At 56.3% G+C, this 15,989-nt stretch overlaps 1 protein-coding gene across 2 annotated transcripts; it reads left to right on the top strand.

Annotated features, from left to right (window-relative positions):
* Nucleotides 1-11,534: 11,534 nt before the first annotated feature.
* On the top strand, nt 11,535-15,638 carry GDF7 (growth differentiation factor 7; the record flags this gene model as incomplete). 2 transcript variants are annotated; one of them, XM_079721251.1, is made up of 2 exons in its annotated part: nt 11,535-11,925; nt 14,692-15,638. In XM_079721251.1, 2 exons carry the CDS (start codon nt 11,535-11,537, stop codon nt 15,636-15,638), a joined length of 1,338 nt encoding a protein of 445 aa, XP_079577377.1. The 2 variants fall into 2 exon arrangements, with proteins under 2 accessions (XP_079577377.1, XP_079577376.1); XM_079721250.1 differs by having other exon boundaries at nt 14,680-15,638.
* Between the last annotated feature and the right edge of the window lie 351 nt (nt 15,639-15,989).

The raw sequence follows: 15,989 nt of genomic DNA, 5'->3' as shown, positions 1-15,989 counted from the left end.
GTTCCCTGACTAGGGATCGAACCAGGGCCCACCTGCATTGAGTGCAGAGTCTTAACCACTGGACCACCAGGGAAGTCCCTCCAGATAGTTTTAACACAATGTTTCGATAGCACCGGATAACGCATCTCAGATAAGGTACAATCTTCACCATCCAGAAGCTCGATTCTGAAGCAGAGGAGGCAAGCCGAGATTTTCTAGAACTATTACACAGAGATAATTCATGCTTGTTGCTGAAAAACTAGAAAATATGGATAGTAAAACATAAAATAAAATAAAAAGCACCTCTCGGGCTTCCCTGGTGGCGCAGTGGTTGAGAGTCCGCCTGCCGATGCAGGGGACACGGGTTCGTGCCCCGGTCCGGGAAGATCCCACATGCCGCAGAGCGGCTGGGTCCGTGAGTCATGGCTGCTGAGCCTGCGCGTCCGGAGCCTGTGCTCCGCAACGGGAGAGGCCACAACAGTGAGAGGCCCGCGTACCACAAAAAACAAACAAACAAACAACAACAAAAAAAAGCACCTCTCATTTGATACCAGACGTAACAATTATTAATGTTTTTGCTGTTCTTGCCTTCCTGACATTTTTTCTATTCCTGTGTATAAGAAATTAGCTTTTTTTTTTTTTTGGCTGCATTGGGTCTTCGTTGCGGTGCACGGGCTTCTCATTGTGGTGGCTTCTCTTGTTGCAGAGCACAGGCTCTAGGCGCACGGGCTTCAGTAGTTGTGGCGTGAGGCCTCCGTAGTTGTGGTTCACGGCCTCTAGTGCGTAGGCTCAGTAGTTGTGGTGCATGGGCTTTGTTGCTCCGCGGCATGTGGGATCTTCCCAGACCAGGGATCGAACCCGTGTCCCCTGCATTGGCAGGGGGATTCGTAACCACTGCACCACCAGGGAAGTCCCTAGCTTTTCTTTTAAACGATACATAACCTTACTGGCTATACTGTTTTGTAACTTGCTTTTTCATTTACTACCCTGTAAACATCTTTCCATGTTAAATTTCCTCCCAAACCATCATTTTAAATGATTACTTAGAATATTGTGTGCAAATGTACCATAACTTACTTGGCCAGTCCTTAAGCTACGTGTATATGATGGAAAGGTGGTGTGTGGGTGGTGGGAGATGGCTGGGTGGGCTTTGAAATGCTGGCTGATGTTTGAGCCAAATACATGAGGGGGAAGTTTGGAGGGAAAGTGCTAGAGTGTCAGAAAACACTTTGGTGAGTCTCTGTGTACTTTGTTGAGGGAGGGAGGGTCTCGGGAGATTGGGAGAAGAGAAATGAGACCCAGAGTTTAATATCTTTGTGTTATGAAATGAAAGAAATTTGGGGGGAGTTATCTACCTGAGCTCTGGGAGAGATGAGTGGGGGGGCCCCCAGCCACGTGGAGAAGGCACATTCTGCTCTGTAACCCAAACCCTCCCAAGCCACCATGCACACCAGTCTTGGGGAAATGATCTTTGAAATAAGGGAAGGAAATGGCATCAGGTGTGGGATGCAGAGTTCACAGCACCACAGTTCCAAAAAGTGACAAGTCAGGAGCAATTAGGAAGGAGCATGGATTGAAAGGTGTCTGTGGAAGCACAGGCTCCAGGGAATCCTCAGGAACTTCCACTGCCTGGTCACAGCAAATCCAGCTTTTTTGTTTGGATATTATGGGAAAGAGGACCGCAGAAGGCTGAGAACTTGGGCACACAGGGTTGCAAAATTTATTCCATGGCTTTGACATCTACCACCAAACTGTCCCAGAAAGGCTGGATGAAGTGTGCCTCCCAAACCCTTTCCAGCCCTGGATTCATTTTCTTAAATCCTCTCGACTTTGTTAAGTGAAAAATGATATTTCTTGTTTTAGAAGTACATTTATTTGATTACTAGTGAGGTTAAATACATTTTCACCAGTTTGTTGGTCTTAGAATGTTTCTAACTCTCCTGTTTATTTCCTTTGTACATTAAAAAAAGCTCTTATTCTTGTTGATTTGTAAGGATGCTTTATATATTAAAGGTACTAACACTTTGTGATATTATCCCTTATTTATTTTTAAATATTTTCCCCCTAAGTGTTTATTTTGAAAAAGTTTCAAATTCACAGCAAAGTGGAAGGGTTCATACTACATCCGTACACCCTTCACCTAAGTTGGGTTCTGTCTGAAATGGAACCAGCAGGAAGGTCACCTGGACGTAGTGGAGGTAGGGGGCTGGGTGGAGGGAGCTGAGTGTGATGCAAACACAGCAGAGACCCCAGCCTATCGCAGGGGGAGCTGGGCTGAGATAAGGGGGTGGACCTTTATACTCCGGACATCGGACATCGACCAGTCTCGGATGTGGGCTGCCCCAGGAGGGGCCCGACCTTGGATGAGGCAGCTCTCTTCAGCCAAGATGAGCCCCAGGAAGGACTGAGCAGAGACCTGCCAGTACTCTCAGCATCAGGGAGAGGGGGACGAGCACTTCAGGCGTGGAGAGGGGAGTGGGCTGCATGTCTCCGATGCACTGCAGAATTGTTAACATTGCCATGTTTGCTTCAGCCTCTCTCTCTCTCTCTGTCTCTGTGTTTTTCCCGAAACATGTAAGCGTTGGCTGTAGACATCATGACGCTTCATTCTATTGATAAATACTTCAGCGAGTAATTTCTTAGAGCCTGGACATTCTCCTTCATAACCACAAGGCCATAGGCAGGAAATTTGACATTGACACTATATATACTATTACCTAACACACAATCATATTCCAGTTTGCTCAGTTGTCCCAATAGTGCCTTTTATTTACAACCGCTTTCCCCTCCCTCCACTGCCCATCAGGAATGGCATGGAGGGCTGTGCATTGTATTTAATTGTCATGTTCCTTTAGTCTCTTTTATTCTAACAGTTCCTGGGCTTTTCCATCATCCATGATGCTGCCATCTTCGAGGGGCCCACACCAATGGTTAGGATGCTCCGGGGTTAGGATATGTCTAATTAATTCCATGGTTCGATGCAGGTTACCATCTGGCAGGAGCACTATGCTGGTGACCACATCAGGTGACACGTGATGTCAGCGTCCCCATGACTGGTGATGTTGAGTTGGGTCCGTTGGTCAAGGTCCATTCTGTTTTTAGAATTTTTTTACATGCAGGTTTTAAGATTTTTATGTAGTTCCAACCGTGGACATTTCTCTTGGTGGTTGTTTTTACAATGAAATTATACTTAGAAAAGTGTTCCTTACCCCAGACTGTATAAATATTCACATATTTCCTCCAAATATGTTGTCTCCAATCAATTCCTTGATCCACTAGGAATTAATTTTGGTTTATGTCAAGAGACAAGGGTCATTTTCTTTTTTCTCAAAATCCATAGTCAGTATCATTACCCAGTATCATTCATTAGTAAGTTTTATTGAATTCATCATCCTTTCCTCCATTGGAATTGTCACCATTATTGTATTATAAATATTTACAAACATCGTGATTTGCTTCCGGACTCCCTATCCTGTTGTCCTGATCTGTCAATTCCACTTCAAGCGCTACATGGGAATTCGCTTATATTGAAATCTGATAATGAAGCTCTCCAAGGAGGGTTAATTGTTTCATGATGTAAAAATGTGAATCTGTTTTTAGAGCAGAAAGAAGTGAGAGAGATCCCTGAGGAGGTAAGAGGGCTGGGATACAGAGCATGGGTGGAAGGACAGCGACAGACACAGTGACACCTGGACAGACACACGTCCACCAGTGTGGCTTGACCATTGTGTGGGTAGCTGAGAGTCTGCTCCTTGCTCGCTGTACTCTGCCCTCCTTGTATTACAGCGTTCAATATTGCACAGAAAGATGCCCGCAATCTAGCTCATTCTTATAATAGGGGAAAACCAATCCACGTGAGGGTGTATCATACTTTATTTTGTCATTACCCTATTAAGTTCCATTTTGGTCATTTCCAGTTTTCACTATTACCTCAATTTTTAAAATCCTTGTATGTTTATCTTCACTTGTGTGAGTATACCTGTAACAAATTAAATTTCTACAACTGAAAGTGCTGAATCAAAGGATTTCCTTCTTTAAAATATTGCTGCTGGTGGGCTTCCCTGGTGGCGCAGTGGTTGAGAGTCCGCCTGCCGATGCAGGGGACGCCGGTTCGTGCCCCGGTCCGCGAGGGTCCCATATGCCGCGGAGCGGCTGGGCCCGTGAGCCATGGCCGCTGGGCCTGCGCGTCCGGAGCCTGTGCTCCGCAACGGGAGAGGCCACAACAGTGAGAGGCCCGCGTACAGCAAAAAAAAAATATATATATATATATATATATTGCTGCTGTCACAGTGCTCTTGGAAAAATCTCTCTGAACTTATATTCCCACCAAGGGTATGTAGAATGCCCACTTGTTTCTCCTCTCACCAATGATGGATTTTACATTCTTCAGTTTTACTGACCTGAGAAGTGAAGAAAAATGGCACCCCACTATTCTTTTAATTTGCAATGATTTGCTGGTGACTTTTGGGATTTTGATTCTGTCACCCTATGTTCTTCTAACTCTTTCAGATTTGTGCCCCCAGCAATCAGGATAAGCACTTTGATCAGAGTTCTCCAACTCTTTATCCAAGCCAGGAAAAAATGTCTGGGAGGACAGAACCCAGCTGGGTCTCTGCCCTAAATTAAGGTATTATTTAGAGGTGGATCAGCTACCTAGGAAAGTGGGAAGCACACGGGGGTTGCTGTGGCTTAAGGCCAAGTCCCCAGTTTTGTAGGTAGCCTCATCCTTTGCAGGGCAGCCTCAGAGACTGGCCCCCTGAGGAGCTCACAGATGCCTTTGCCATGTGGGCCAGAAGACCTGAGACAGGTCACCCAACTTGGTGACACCAGGTCCCTGGCTCAGCCCCATCATGCTCCTGCTCAACACTCTGCTGTGGGAACCAGGAGACATTTTGGTCCCAATGTCCTCATGCTCTGGGGCGTCCACAAAGTCTCACATCCTGGACTGGGGGACACAACTTCTGGGTCCTCCAACTCCGCTCCTGACGTCTGTCAGCACCTATCTTCCCAGACAAAGAGGACAGTTTGGTTCTCTATTCATTGTGTGTCTAGAACAGAATCCCTGGGCTCCTATCTCACCAAGATTGGAGGACTGGGCATTCTGAATCACTGCACATTCTAAGAATTGCCCGTTTTTATTCCAAAAGGAGTTTGTTTTGTTTTAATCTTACGTGTCCACAAAGGTCTCCAAGAAAAATCTAATGGAGACACAACTTCAGACTAGCGATATGCATAGAGGGGAAATGCCTCAAAGACAGTGGCTGTACAGAGGCGACTGGATGGACAGGTTAGATTAGACTTCCAACTGGTTAAACCAGGACTTAATTAGAAAACTGTAAAAGCCACCATTTATTGAGCCAGGCACTATGGTAAGGACTTTACCTACTTTGTTTCCTTTATTCTTAGGCACACCTGACAGGTAGGAATCCCTGTCTCCATTTAAAGATGGAGGTTGACTGGTCAATTAACTTAATCAAGGTCACAAAGCTGGTGCACTGCAAAGGTAGATTGGAAGCCAGGTCTTTATCATGACCCCATATTCTAGTTTCTTTCCTGACCTCAGCGGAGGTGTGTCATCCTTGTCCCCTCAACTCCCAGGATACCTTAGAGCTCCAGGTAAGCTGGTTCAACTGCAGGGTGCGGGTGCAGGGGTTCCTGAGTCTTCTCCCAGACTGGCCTGGTCTGTAAATCCGAGCAGGAGGGAGTTCAGCCACACTGTGGTGCTGTTATACCCAGTGACCAGCAGATGGCAGTACCCGCCAGCCTGCTGCCATTTGTCCCAAACCCAAGGAAGGGCTCTGAGAGGTCCCCCGTGAAACTGCTGGAAAAGAAGCTATCTCACTCCCTTCTTCTCGGTCCCTTCCCCTCCCCACTCAAAGGTAGGCCAAGCCGGTGGCCGGGAGCCAGGCTGCAGCCAACCCTGGTGTGGATTCCAGAGCTGTTGTCCTGGGTAACCTGGGGGGAGGCAGCCCTCCACTGAGCATGGGAAATGCTTCTGAGCCTGAGGAAGCCCAGACCCGGACATCAGATGGGACTGAGCCAGAACCCTGATGGGATCTCCCCATACCCACAGCCGCATCCCTGGTCTTTCTGGGGGAGATGGCTGCGGCACATGTCTGGCTGAATGGAGAACAACAGCACCAGATGTGCTGGTAGGTGGCTCCCTCTGGAGTCTGTTGTCACCATATTCCCTCCCCCGCCCTCCCAGGGACACCTTCTCGGGTCAGAGCCGCAGGCTAACCCTGCCTCCTCCGCGCGAACCCTCTCCAGCTCTGAATCACAACAGCCATGGTAGGTCCAGACTGCGGGCAGGTTCCTGGTTAGGTCCCTGGCACTGGGTCCCATCTTCACATGCTCTCCACCTCTCACAGGTGGACCCTCGGTGGACATTTGATTGTCAACCTCACTGTGCCTTTGGGGATCGAAAGCCAGGAAGGGCCAAGGGACTTGCGGTCCAAGGATAGAGGCCAGATTTGAATTCTGGCCTCTTGACTCTCGGGAACCATCAACATCATAGCCAGGGGGCATCTGTTTTACCTTCCACAATAGTGCTGGGCTGCAGGGACCCAGAACCCCTAACAATGGACAGGGTGGAGGCTGAGCCCTCATCCCTCCTCTTCCTCACCTCCAGGGTACCCGGGGCAGAGCTGGGAAGAGACCTTCTGAGCTGCACAGAGAGCAGAGGCACAGGATCTCAGAGGGGCCCCATCATCCCTGGTGGCTGTGATGCCAAATGACAGGGTACTGATCCCTTTCCCTCCTTGGGGGCTTGGATGCCCTATGTGGGCAATGCAAGGTATAGAGCAGGGCATCTCTAAGGAAACTTCTGATGCTCTTGTCATCAGACGTGGGGCCTCGTGCCTGGTGTGGCAGGAGACACTGGCTCTAGACTGAGCAGGCTGCAGCAGGAGGCGGGGGGTCCAATTTCCAGTGGTTCAAGCTGGGAGAATCCAAGACCAGCTTCCTAAGTAGCATCAAGCCAGTGTGCCAGCTCATGTTCCAGGTGGCGTGTGAAGTCCCATCAGCAGAGGTGCCTTTGAGAGGTGTGGTGGTCCTCACGGGTCTCATGTGCAGACTTCCCCACCTTCAGAGCTATCAGAAGGCTGCCTGGGATTGGGAGGGAGTTCCCATCACTGCAGCTATGCAAGCACAGCCTGGGTAGCAGTTTGTGATGAATCAGGCATAACGTGAAAAGTTGGCCCAAATAATCCAAAATATTCCTTCAGATCCTTGGATTCTAGGACCTGAGTCAGAAACCTGGTGGTCAGAGAAAGCAAACAGCTTCTGCAAAGGACGGAGGAGCGGCAAAGTGCTCTCCGAGGGAAGGATCTGGGGATGAGAATGTGGGGACAGCTCCTGCCCACCCCAGTCAAGAAACACACCCCGCCCCCAACCAGACTGCTTTTCTCCTCCTCCCCCTGTTGGGGCCAGTCTCATCTCCCCTCCCTGAGGAGCTAACAGCTGAAGTCTGGCGCTCTTGGGAGACTAGGGGGGTGGTCTTCAGACTAATAAAGAACGGAAGTTGGAACTCCAGCCCCAGTTTTCTCCCAGCCTCTCTAAACTTCCTGCACCGGCCCCTGAGCCTCATCCCCAGCTGCACACTGACTGCTGGGGCAACACAGAGGAATAGGAATCCACCTTCAAAGTGCACTTTGCAGCAGGTAGGATACAACTTCCGGGTCTCCAGGCTGGGAACACTAGCTCCCTCCTGCCTGGCCCACCTACCAAAGGCTCCCCGTGTCCCCCAGGAGGAAGCCCCAGGCGAGCCTGGGCCAGCCTGACACTGTGGCCCCAAAAGGCCACCTGCTCACCAGAAGGCCTCAGCTTCACAGAGTCAGGCATAGAGGGCTGGGAACTCCTGGTCTCAAGTTCCTCTGTGCTCAGGGAGGGTGCTGCCTGCACTCCAGCCTGATGCTCAGTCATGGGTCCCAGGGAAGCTCTGGACAGGGCATCCAGAGTCCTGGTCAAGTCAAGCCCTCACTGTGGGCCTGACTCGCTAGGCCATCATGTCACATCATGTAAACTTAGCCATTGGACCACGTGCTCCTACTAGCCCGTCCTACTCTGAGCTCCGTGGCTTTTCCAGTCACGGCAGGCCTTGGTGCTGGTGATGACAGAGTGTGTGCAGTGGCGGGTGTTGTGAGCTCCCAGCTGACGCCAGAGGCAGGAAGGAGCCCCTAAGAGGATGCTTTCCTAATCCTCACCTGGACCTGAGAGTTCTTTTTCTGCCGAGAATTTTCCAAAGAGCTTGCAAGGAAAGCCAGGACCCTCTGCCTGTCCACTGGAGTTGGGGAGGGTGTTGCAGGTCCAGCCCCCCACAATCTCCCCTCCCCTCTGGGCAGCCAGGGGTAACCCTTTGCCCGGCCAAGCGTTGCTGACTGCAGGCTCTGCCACTCACTAGGTGACCTGGGAAAGGGGTTAAATTTCTTTGCGACTCAACTTTCTTTGTCAGTAAAATGGGAATAATAATACCTACCTCACAGGACACGGCAGTGGTGAGAATGAAGTGACATGAGTTACGTTAAGCAGTTGGCAGGACCCCTGGCACTTGGAGAAGAAGCATCATTATTTGGTTAACAGTGACCATTATTAACAGTTATCGTCGTTATTTGAGAGGAAGGGAGCCAGACATGGCCCAGGCCCCCTCCCTCCCTCCTCTCCAGCGTGGCTGGTCAAAAAGGCCCCCCATCCCCCCCTTCCCATCACTTTACTTTGAACCACCTAACAGTGCACTGTACATTCACGTGCATTTATGGATTTACGTGTTCCCTGTCTCTTCTGCCCTTACAAAAGCTCCATGCGTTTGTCCTGTGCATTGCTGAATCCACAACACATGGAAGGCTGCTCACGGTATTTACTGGAAAGAAGGAACGAATAGAGGGATGGATAAACAATGAATGAATGCATCACCGCCTCACTTTACAGACCAAGAAACACAGGTGACAGCAGCTAAGGCCTGGCTCAAGCACACGCAGCTGGTGGGTGGTGGCTCGAGCAGCAGCATCCCACACCCCTCCCCCCAGCAGTCTCCTCCAGAGCCTTCCAGTGCCTAGAAGCTACTTCTCTCGTGGCCATCATCTCCCTGGGGCCCCAGAACCGACTAACAGAGGCAGGGCGATTGAGCCTCCTCTGTGCCAGCCTGTTATCCTGGACACACACCACCTTCCTGAAGTGAGAATCTCCCCATTTTATAGATGAGGAAATTCAGTCTCAAAGAAGCTTAATGGCCTGCTCCCACAGGGACAGCAAGAGCACATGGACCCCAACACGTCCCTAATTCCTAAGCCCCAAGGTGACCTCAAGGTGGAGGTATCATGTAATTAACAAACGTTTATTTGGCACCTGCTGTACCAAGCCTGGGCCAGGACCCTTCCATCCTCTCCCTCACACAGCTGGAGAAGTTGAAGCCCAGATGATGCAAGGGACTGGTTGTTAAGAGCAAAGCCATGACCAGAACCAGGACTACTTGACCCCAGCTCAGGGTTCCTAGGGTGTTTGTGCAAATCACAGACGAGATGATATGCAAAACTTCTGTGCCTGGCTGAAGCAGGAAAGGGGGCCAAGAAAGACAGCAGGGACGCAGCACCGGCATCAGCGGCGAGACCGGTGGCTGGGCGGCCACTATTCTGACTGACCTGTGTCTCTAGGGGGTGGCTCTGTCAGAGAGCCTGCGTGGGTTCGTGCAGGGCCGCTCTGTACCGGGACCACGCAGAGAGGGAGACCCGTGACCACGACCTTGTCGGGGCTCTCGGCCCTCGGTCCCAAAGGCAAGGGGGGTTAAGGCAGCCCCGGTCATCCCAGCCTCCCACCGCCCTTCCTGCGCAGACATTCCTTCGCGAACCTCGGGCCTTTTTCCTCCGCCCCCCTGATCCGCCTGGGGTCCGCGAGTTACGACCTTTTGCCAGGCCTCTCCTGCTCCCATACGACCCCGTGAGGTGTGTGGCCCAGAGTCCCCAGCTGAGCGGGCGCTGCGTCTCCGCGGTGGTCGGCAGGGCGACGACTGAGGAGCTCGCTTGGGACGAAGCAGCGGGTGTTGGGGAACTCAGAAGCCTGGGGCCGCACTCGGCCCAGGAGCTCCCCGGGCCGGGCGTCTTCCGTGGGTCACAGTGCGGGGCAGCCGGGCGAGAGAGGGACTCACGCGGCTTTGGGTCCGGTGGCGTCGGGTTGACGCTGATGGCCCACTCAGAGTAACCGTGACACACTACCCCCGCCTAGATTTCCAGTTCGGTAGCAAATATAATTTTAAAATAAAAAGACGCGCCTGCCCTGCTACGGGAATACGTCCGGCTCCAGCCCTCTGTCCGAGCAACAGCGGATCGTCCATCCGCTGGGCTTTCCCGCATTCGAGGGATGTCCGGGCTGCTGGTGGAGCTAAGCCGACACCCGCCGACGACCACCCTCCCTGGAGCGTCTCCCTGAGATGTGGCCTCCCGGGGACCTACCCCTGCGGGCTGCGGACCCAAGTGCCAAGCTGCCCGCGAGACTGCGGTCCCGGGCACCCCCTCCATCCATCCCCCGCCCTGCGGGAGAACCGAGGCCCGGGAAGGAAGTACGGAGGCGCCACCCCGAGGCTCTTCACCGCCCGCCCTCCCGGCTCTGCCCGCGCCCCAACATACCCGGTAGCCCGTTTCTGTTAGCCGGGTCCCCTGGGAGGCGGGCGGAAGGTCCTCACTTTCGACGCACAGACGAACTCGGGGAGCCGCTCTCGCGCGGGAGTCCCCTCATCACCCTGGGGCTGCCTTCGTAGTTCCTGAACTCCTTTAAGATCCCGGCTCCCGTCTAAGCGCGTGTTCCGCGCCCAAACCTTTGATTTTCGACCGTCGGTCCTTGTCCCGCTGTCCTTCCGGCCGCTAGCCCTCTCTTCCCTACGGGCCCCCTCCCCTGCTCCGGCCTCCCGCTCCGATCTTTGGAAGATGTGCCAGGGTGGGGAACCGCGGAACCGGTGATCAAAAACGCGCTTTTGTGTCAACCCTGCGCGCCCTGGTGGCCTCTCTGTGCGCGATGGCCACGGGATCGTGGCACTGACAGGCGAGGCCGAGCCCCTCCACGGCTGCACTTCTGGCGTCTCGGGCCCCTGCAGAACAGGAGCGGGCGGGGGGCGGGTGCTTCTCCGCAGGGGAGTGGGGAAGACGCTGGGCGGGTACGCGCGGTATCTCGGAGCCTCTGACTCCCGAGGGCGCATTTGGCCCGGGCGCAGCGAGGGCGGAGGGGGTCACTTTGCCCTGGGAGAGCGAGGCGGGGCCCCGGCTTGTGGCGGGAGCCTCCGGCCGGTGACACTCGCCTGGCGAGTGTGCGGGCGAAGCGCTTCGGCGGGGGGAGGAGGCTCCGGCCCTGGGCTCAGCGTTAGGCCGGAGTAGGGGGCGCGGCGCTGCCGCTCGAGTGTTCAGCAGGGGGCGCTGCTCCGGGCGTTGGGCGGGGGTGGGGTGGTAGAGGAGGGGGGGCCGCAGCTTGCTGCGCACACTTCCCCCATTATTAAACACTATGTTCAAAAGGCGCCGGGGGACTTCCCGAAGCCACGGAGCCCGCGTCGCCCGCCCGCCTGGCCCTCGGAGCCCATGGACCTGAGCGCGGCCGCCGCGCTGTGCCTCTGGCTGCTGAGCGCTTGCCGCCCCCGCGACGGGCTCGAAGCGGCCGCCGTGCTGCGAGCGGCGGGGGCAGGGCCGACCGGGAGTCCGGGGGGCGGCGGCGGCGGCGGGAGGACCCTCGCCGCGACTGCGGGCGCCTCCGCTGCCCCGGCCGCCGCGGCTCCCGGGCCCCGCGCCGCGCGCCGCGCCGCGGGCTCCGGCTTCAGGAACGGCTCGGTGGTGCCGCACCAGTTCATGATGTCGCTTTACCGGAGCCTGGCCGGGAGGGCTCCGGCCGGGGCAGTCGCCGCCTCCACCTCGGGTTCTGGCCGCCACGGCCGCGCGGACACAATCACCGGCTTCGCAGACCAGGCGACCCAAGGTACTCACACCTCCACTGCGCTCGTCCATCCTGTCGGGTCCTAGGCTGAGGTCACCGCCGGAGCCTTGTCCCGGCACCATTCCATTCGGGGGGCCTTGGTCCCCGCACATCCCAGCCTCAGGTGTTAGAAAGTTCGCCGAGGCCCACGCACCCGAACCCGCAGCGCCTGGACTGTGGCTAGAGCCGCGGCAGCTTGCGGGGCCCGGCCCCGGAGGGCTGAGCCCGTCCCTCCGCCGGGCTGCCCGGGCCCTGCCGGCCGGCGGGTCCCCTCGAGGAGGCAGGCTGTTTTGGAGATCCGGAGAAGCAAGGAGGGGGTCCGGCCCAGAGGGACTGCGCAGTGGTGGCGGCGGCGGCTGCTTCGTTGCTCTGCAGTTCCCAGTCTTGCGAAAGCCGTACAAACTGGGGGAAACGAGGGGAATGCGGGACACAGCAGGCATCAGACTAAAGTAAATGGTTCTGGAGGGGCTGGTGGCATCACCAGGTATGGGGAGGGCCCTTCTCAGCAGGCTGCGTCTGGGTAGAGGTGTGTAGCTATGGGTGCCTGCCTTGCGCTGGGCCCCTGGGGGAGCCAGAGGTGAAGGACTCCGGTTGTGTAGAGAGGAGAGGAAGGCCAGCGACCCTGCAGGAATGCAGGCCTCTCTGGGACCAAGTACCCCACCTTACTCCGCCCTGAGCCCTCCAAAGGTAGGACTTAGGTGAGACTGTGGTGGTTGGTGAGTGTCATCTGGATTTTATTAATCTCTATTGAAGCCATTAAAACAGACAGATAGGGAAAATTTAACTAATTTCAGGAGGAAATGCAAGTGATTTCGGCCTTAATTCTATCCAGCCAGAGACCCAGAATGGAAGGCAGAAAGGAAGGAAAGGCAAATAGGGCCGGAAAGTAAGTGCTGCTGCAATCCAGGTCCTGCCCGGGAGCCACTGGAGGTTGTATATGCCCGACCCTAGCCTGGGAAAGCAGGTAGAGGCGGGGCAGTGATCAAATCTCTCGTCCCCTCCAACATACACATAACGTCTACCCAGACTGCTTTATTTGGGATACAGGGGCATCCTGGGCCCAAATGGCCTTACAGTCTGGTGGGAACTTTCAAGCATTCTCCGAGGGCCTGGCCTGCATCCTGGATGGGATGCTAGGGTACTCACAGGGAGCCCAAGTCCTGGTGTACAGAGCCGGGGAAGGCCCCAGCCCTAACTCTGCAGAGTGGGCTCCCAGCTGTGGGAGAGGTGAGATGTGCAGGGCCCTAAGCTTGTAGAGGCACCAGATGTTCTTTCTTAGGTCGAGTTAGGCGTTCAGTAGTCTCAGCCTGAGCTAAATCCTTTCCTGGGGAGCTCTGCTTGGTTGGCAAGGCTAGTAAGGCCGCCTCTCCTTCCTCTCTCTGGAGGGAGAGGATGCAGTGGCAGCATCTCAAAGCTGAGAGTGGCTGCAGGAGAAGCTCAGAGAAAGTGTGGCAGCGAGCAAGCCCTTGGGAGAAAGCATGGGGGAGGGGTGGGGAGCGCTTGCCCAGTACCTCTCCTGCTTCCCTCTCCACCCTGAGCCTCAGCTTGGAGCAGGGCTGCCTGAGGTCACCAGCAGCACCCAGACTTCAGACCCCAGGAGTCGATGGCATGGCATCTGTGGTTGGTGAGCAAATCTCCAATAGTGGGGGGAGTCTGCACAGTCTCTTCGCGTTTGGGGCAAAATGAAACCATATGACCTTCTTCAAAGGGAGCTCCTTATCTGCTGCTTGGTGGAATTTCAACTCTTTTTTCCTTTCTGAGCCCCAAAAGAAAAAAGTGCCCACAACCAGAAGTAAAATCCCAAAGCCCGAGTTGAGTCATAACGGAGGGAAAGAATAAGTCTGCGAGGGGACCAGAGGGTACTGGCGGGGAGACCTCACTCGGTTCGCTGCCCTCACTGCAGCAAGGCAGTCCTGGCTGCCTCAAACCCTTCCCAGAAGGTTGCTTGCGCTCCTTTGCCGCCTTTCCCCTCCGTCGGAGGTGGCGGAAACACTGGGAGAAGCTGAGCCTGGAGTTCCGCATCGCGACCAGGGGCTGAGCCGTGCCCCTAATCTGGGCCTCAGTTCCCCTTCAGCAAAGCGAGGAGGCTGGAGGCACTAAAGGGTCTCTGCAGCCCTGAGGGCGCGTTCGCCTTCTAGACCAGCCCCCGCCTGCATGGGAGATCGTGGCCGGCTGGAATGTCCAGGCTGGGCTGGGGAAGAGAGGTAGCCGTAGCAGTTTACAGGGGACAAGAATTTTCCGTTTTCGCACAACCGCGACTCCGAGGCTCTCTTGGCGGCTAAGCAGGGCCATAACGAGCAGTCCCCTTACCGCGGCCGGCCGGGCCTCCAGGTCCTGAAGAGGCGCACGACCTCTGATGCGCCCACCGGGCCTTCTTTCTGCCCCCGGCTGAAAATCTGGCCTCCGACCTAGTCTTCGAAAACCCATGGCCCTGGGGCAGGCAGCGGGACTGTAGTGGCCTTAAGTCTTGGTCTCGGGTGCGGGGGTGCGTTCAGTTGATGTCCGTGGGTTGGAAATCGTTTGGCTCGATGAACGAAAACCCAGATCCAGATAATCTGAACCTAAGGCTCCCTTTCTTCTGGACCAGGCTGGCGGCTTTCCGGCTGGAGCCGAGACGCCCGGGCAGGCGCCGGCTCCAGCGAGCCTTGTTCTCAAGTCCAGGGCAGGTGGGCTATTTGCAGTCAGGAGGCCCCACGGCCAGGAGTGCCGGCTTCGCTCTCACACCGCTCTTTCTCTGTCTCTGCCCGTCCCCGGCAGACGAATCGGCAGCCGAGACCGGCGTGAACTTCCTGTTCGACGTGTCCAGCCTTCCCGACGCCGACGAGGTGGTGGGAGCGGAGCTGCGCGTGCTGCGCCGCGAGTCTCCGGAGCGGGGCCCCGGCAGCGCGACTCCCCCGTTGCTGCTGCTGTCCACGTGCCCCAGCGCCGCGCGCGCGCCGCGCTTGCTGCATTCCCGGGCCGCCGAGCCCCTGGACGCCGCGCGCTGGGAGGTGTTCGACGTGGCGGACGCCTTGCGGCGCCACCGTCGGGAGCCGCGCGCCACCCGCGCGTTCTGCCTCTTGCTGCGCGGAGTGGCGGGTCCCGCGCCGGTCCCGCTGGCACTGCGGCTGCTGGGCTTCGACTCGCGGGGCGGAGGCGGAGCGGCGGCGGAGGAGCGCGCGCTGCTGGTCGTCTCCTCCCGCACGCAGAGGAAGGAGAGCCTGTTCCGAGAGATCCGCGCCCAGGCCCGCGCGCTCGGGGCCGCACTGGCAGCGGAGCCGCCGCCGGATCAGGGACCTGGCATGGGGTTGCCGACGGCGGTCATCGGCGGCCGCAGGCGGCGGCGGACGGCGTTGGCCGGGACTCGGGCAGCGCAGGGCAGCGGCGGGGGCGAGGGCCGGAGCCACGGGCGCAGGGGCCGGAGCCGCTGTAGCCGCAAGCCCCTGCACGTGGACTTCAAGGAGCTGGGCTGGGACGACTGGATCATCGCGCCGCTGGACTACGAAGCGTACCACTGCGAGGGCGTTTGCGACTTCCCGCTGCGCTCGCACCTTGAGCCCACCAACCACGCCATCATTCAGACACTGCTCAACTCCATGGCGCCGGACGCAGCGCCGGCCTCCTGCTGCGTGCCCGCGCGCCTCAGCCCCATCAGTATCCTCTACATCGACGCCGCCAACAACGTGGTCTACAAGCAATACGAGGACATGGTAGTGGAGGCGTGCGGCTGCAGGTAGCATGCGGGCCAGGCCGGGCCAGGGAGGGGGCAGCCGCGCCACCAAGGACTCCCCGCTGAGAGCAGCTTCGGGCCGAGCCTGTCACCTAACGTGGCTGCGTGTCGGAGTCTGGCCCGGCGGCCGCACGGAGGAGGGAGAGCGCACGTTCACACACCAACACTCACACCCACACACTTCGTCACTCATGCGCACATTTACGGTGGAAACATCCGAAAGCCCTGGGAAGAGATGACCTTGACGCTACCGAATGTCGCAGTCATGTGTATTTTGCAAACAGATCACCATTGCGCCCACCGCCCCCTTTTGGGGAGAGGATGGCTTTGCATTGCTGTTACAGTAACCGGCACCAAA

The sequence above is a fragment of the Hyperoodon ampullatus genome, assembly GCF_949752795.1.
Source record: "Hyperoodon ampullatus genome assembly, chromosome: 15".
In the NCBI taxonomy this organism is placed as follows: domain Eukaryota; kingdom Metazoa; phylum Chordata; class Mammalia; order Artiodactyla; family Ziphiidae; genus Hyperoodon; species Hyperoodon ampullatus.
The sequence above is the reverse complement of the archived record's forward strand: the minus strand, read 5'-3'. Positions and strand labels throughout refer to the sequence as shown.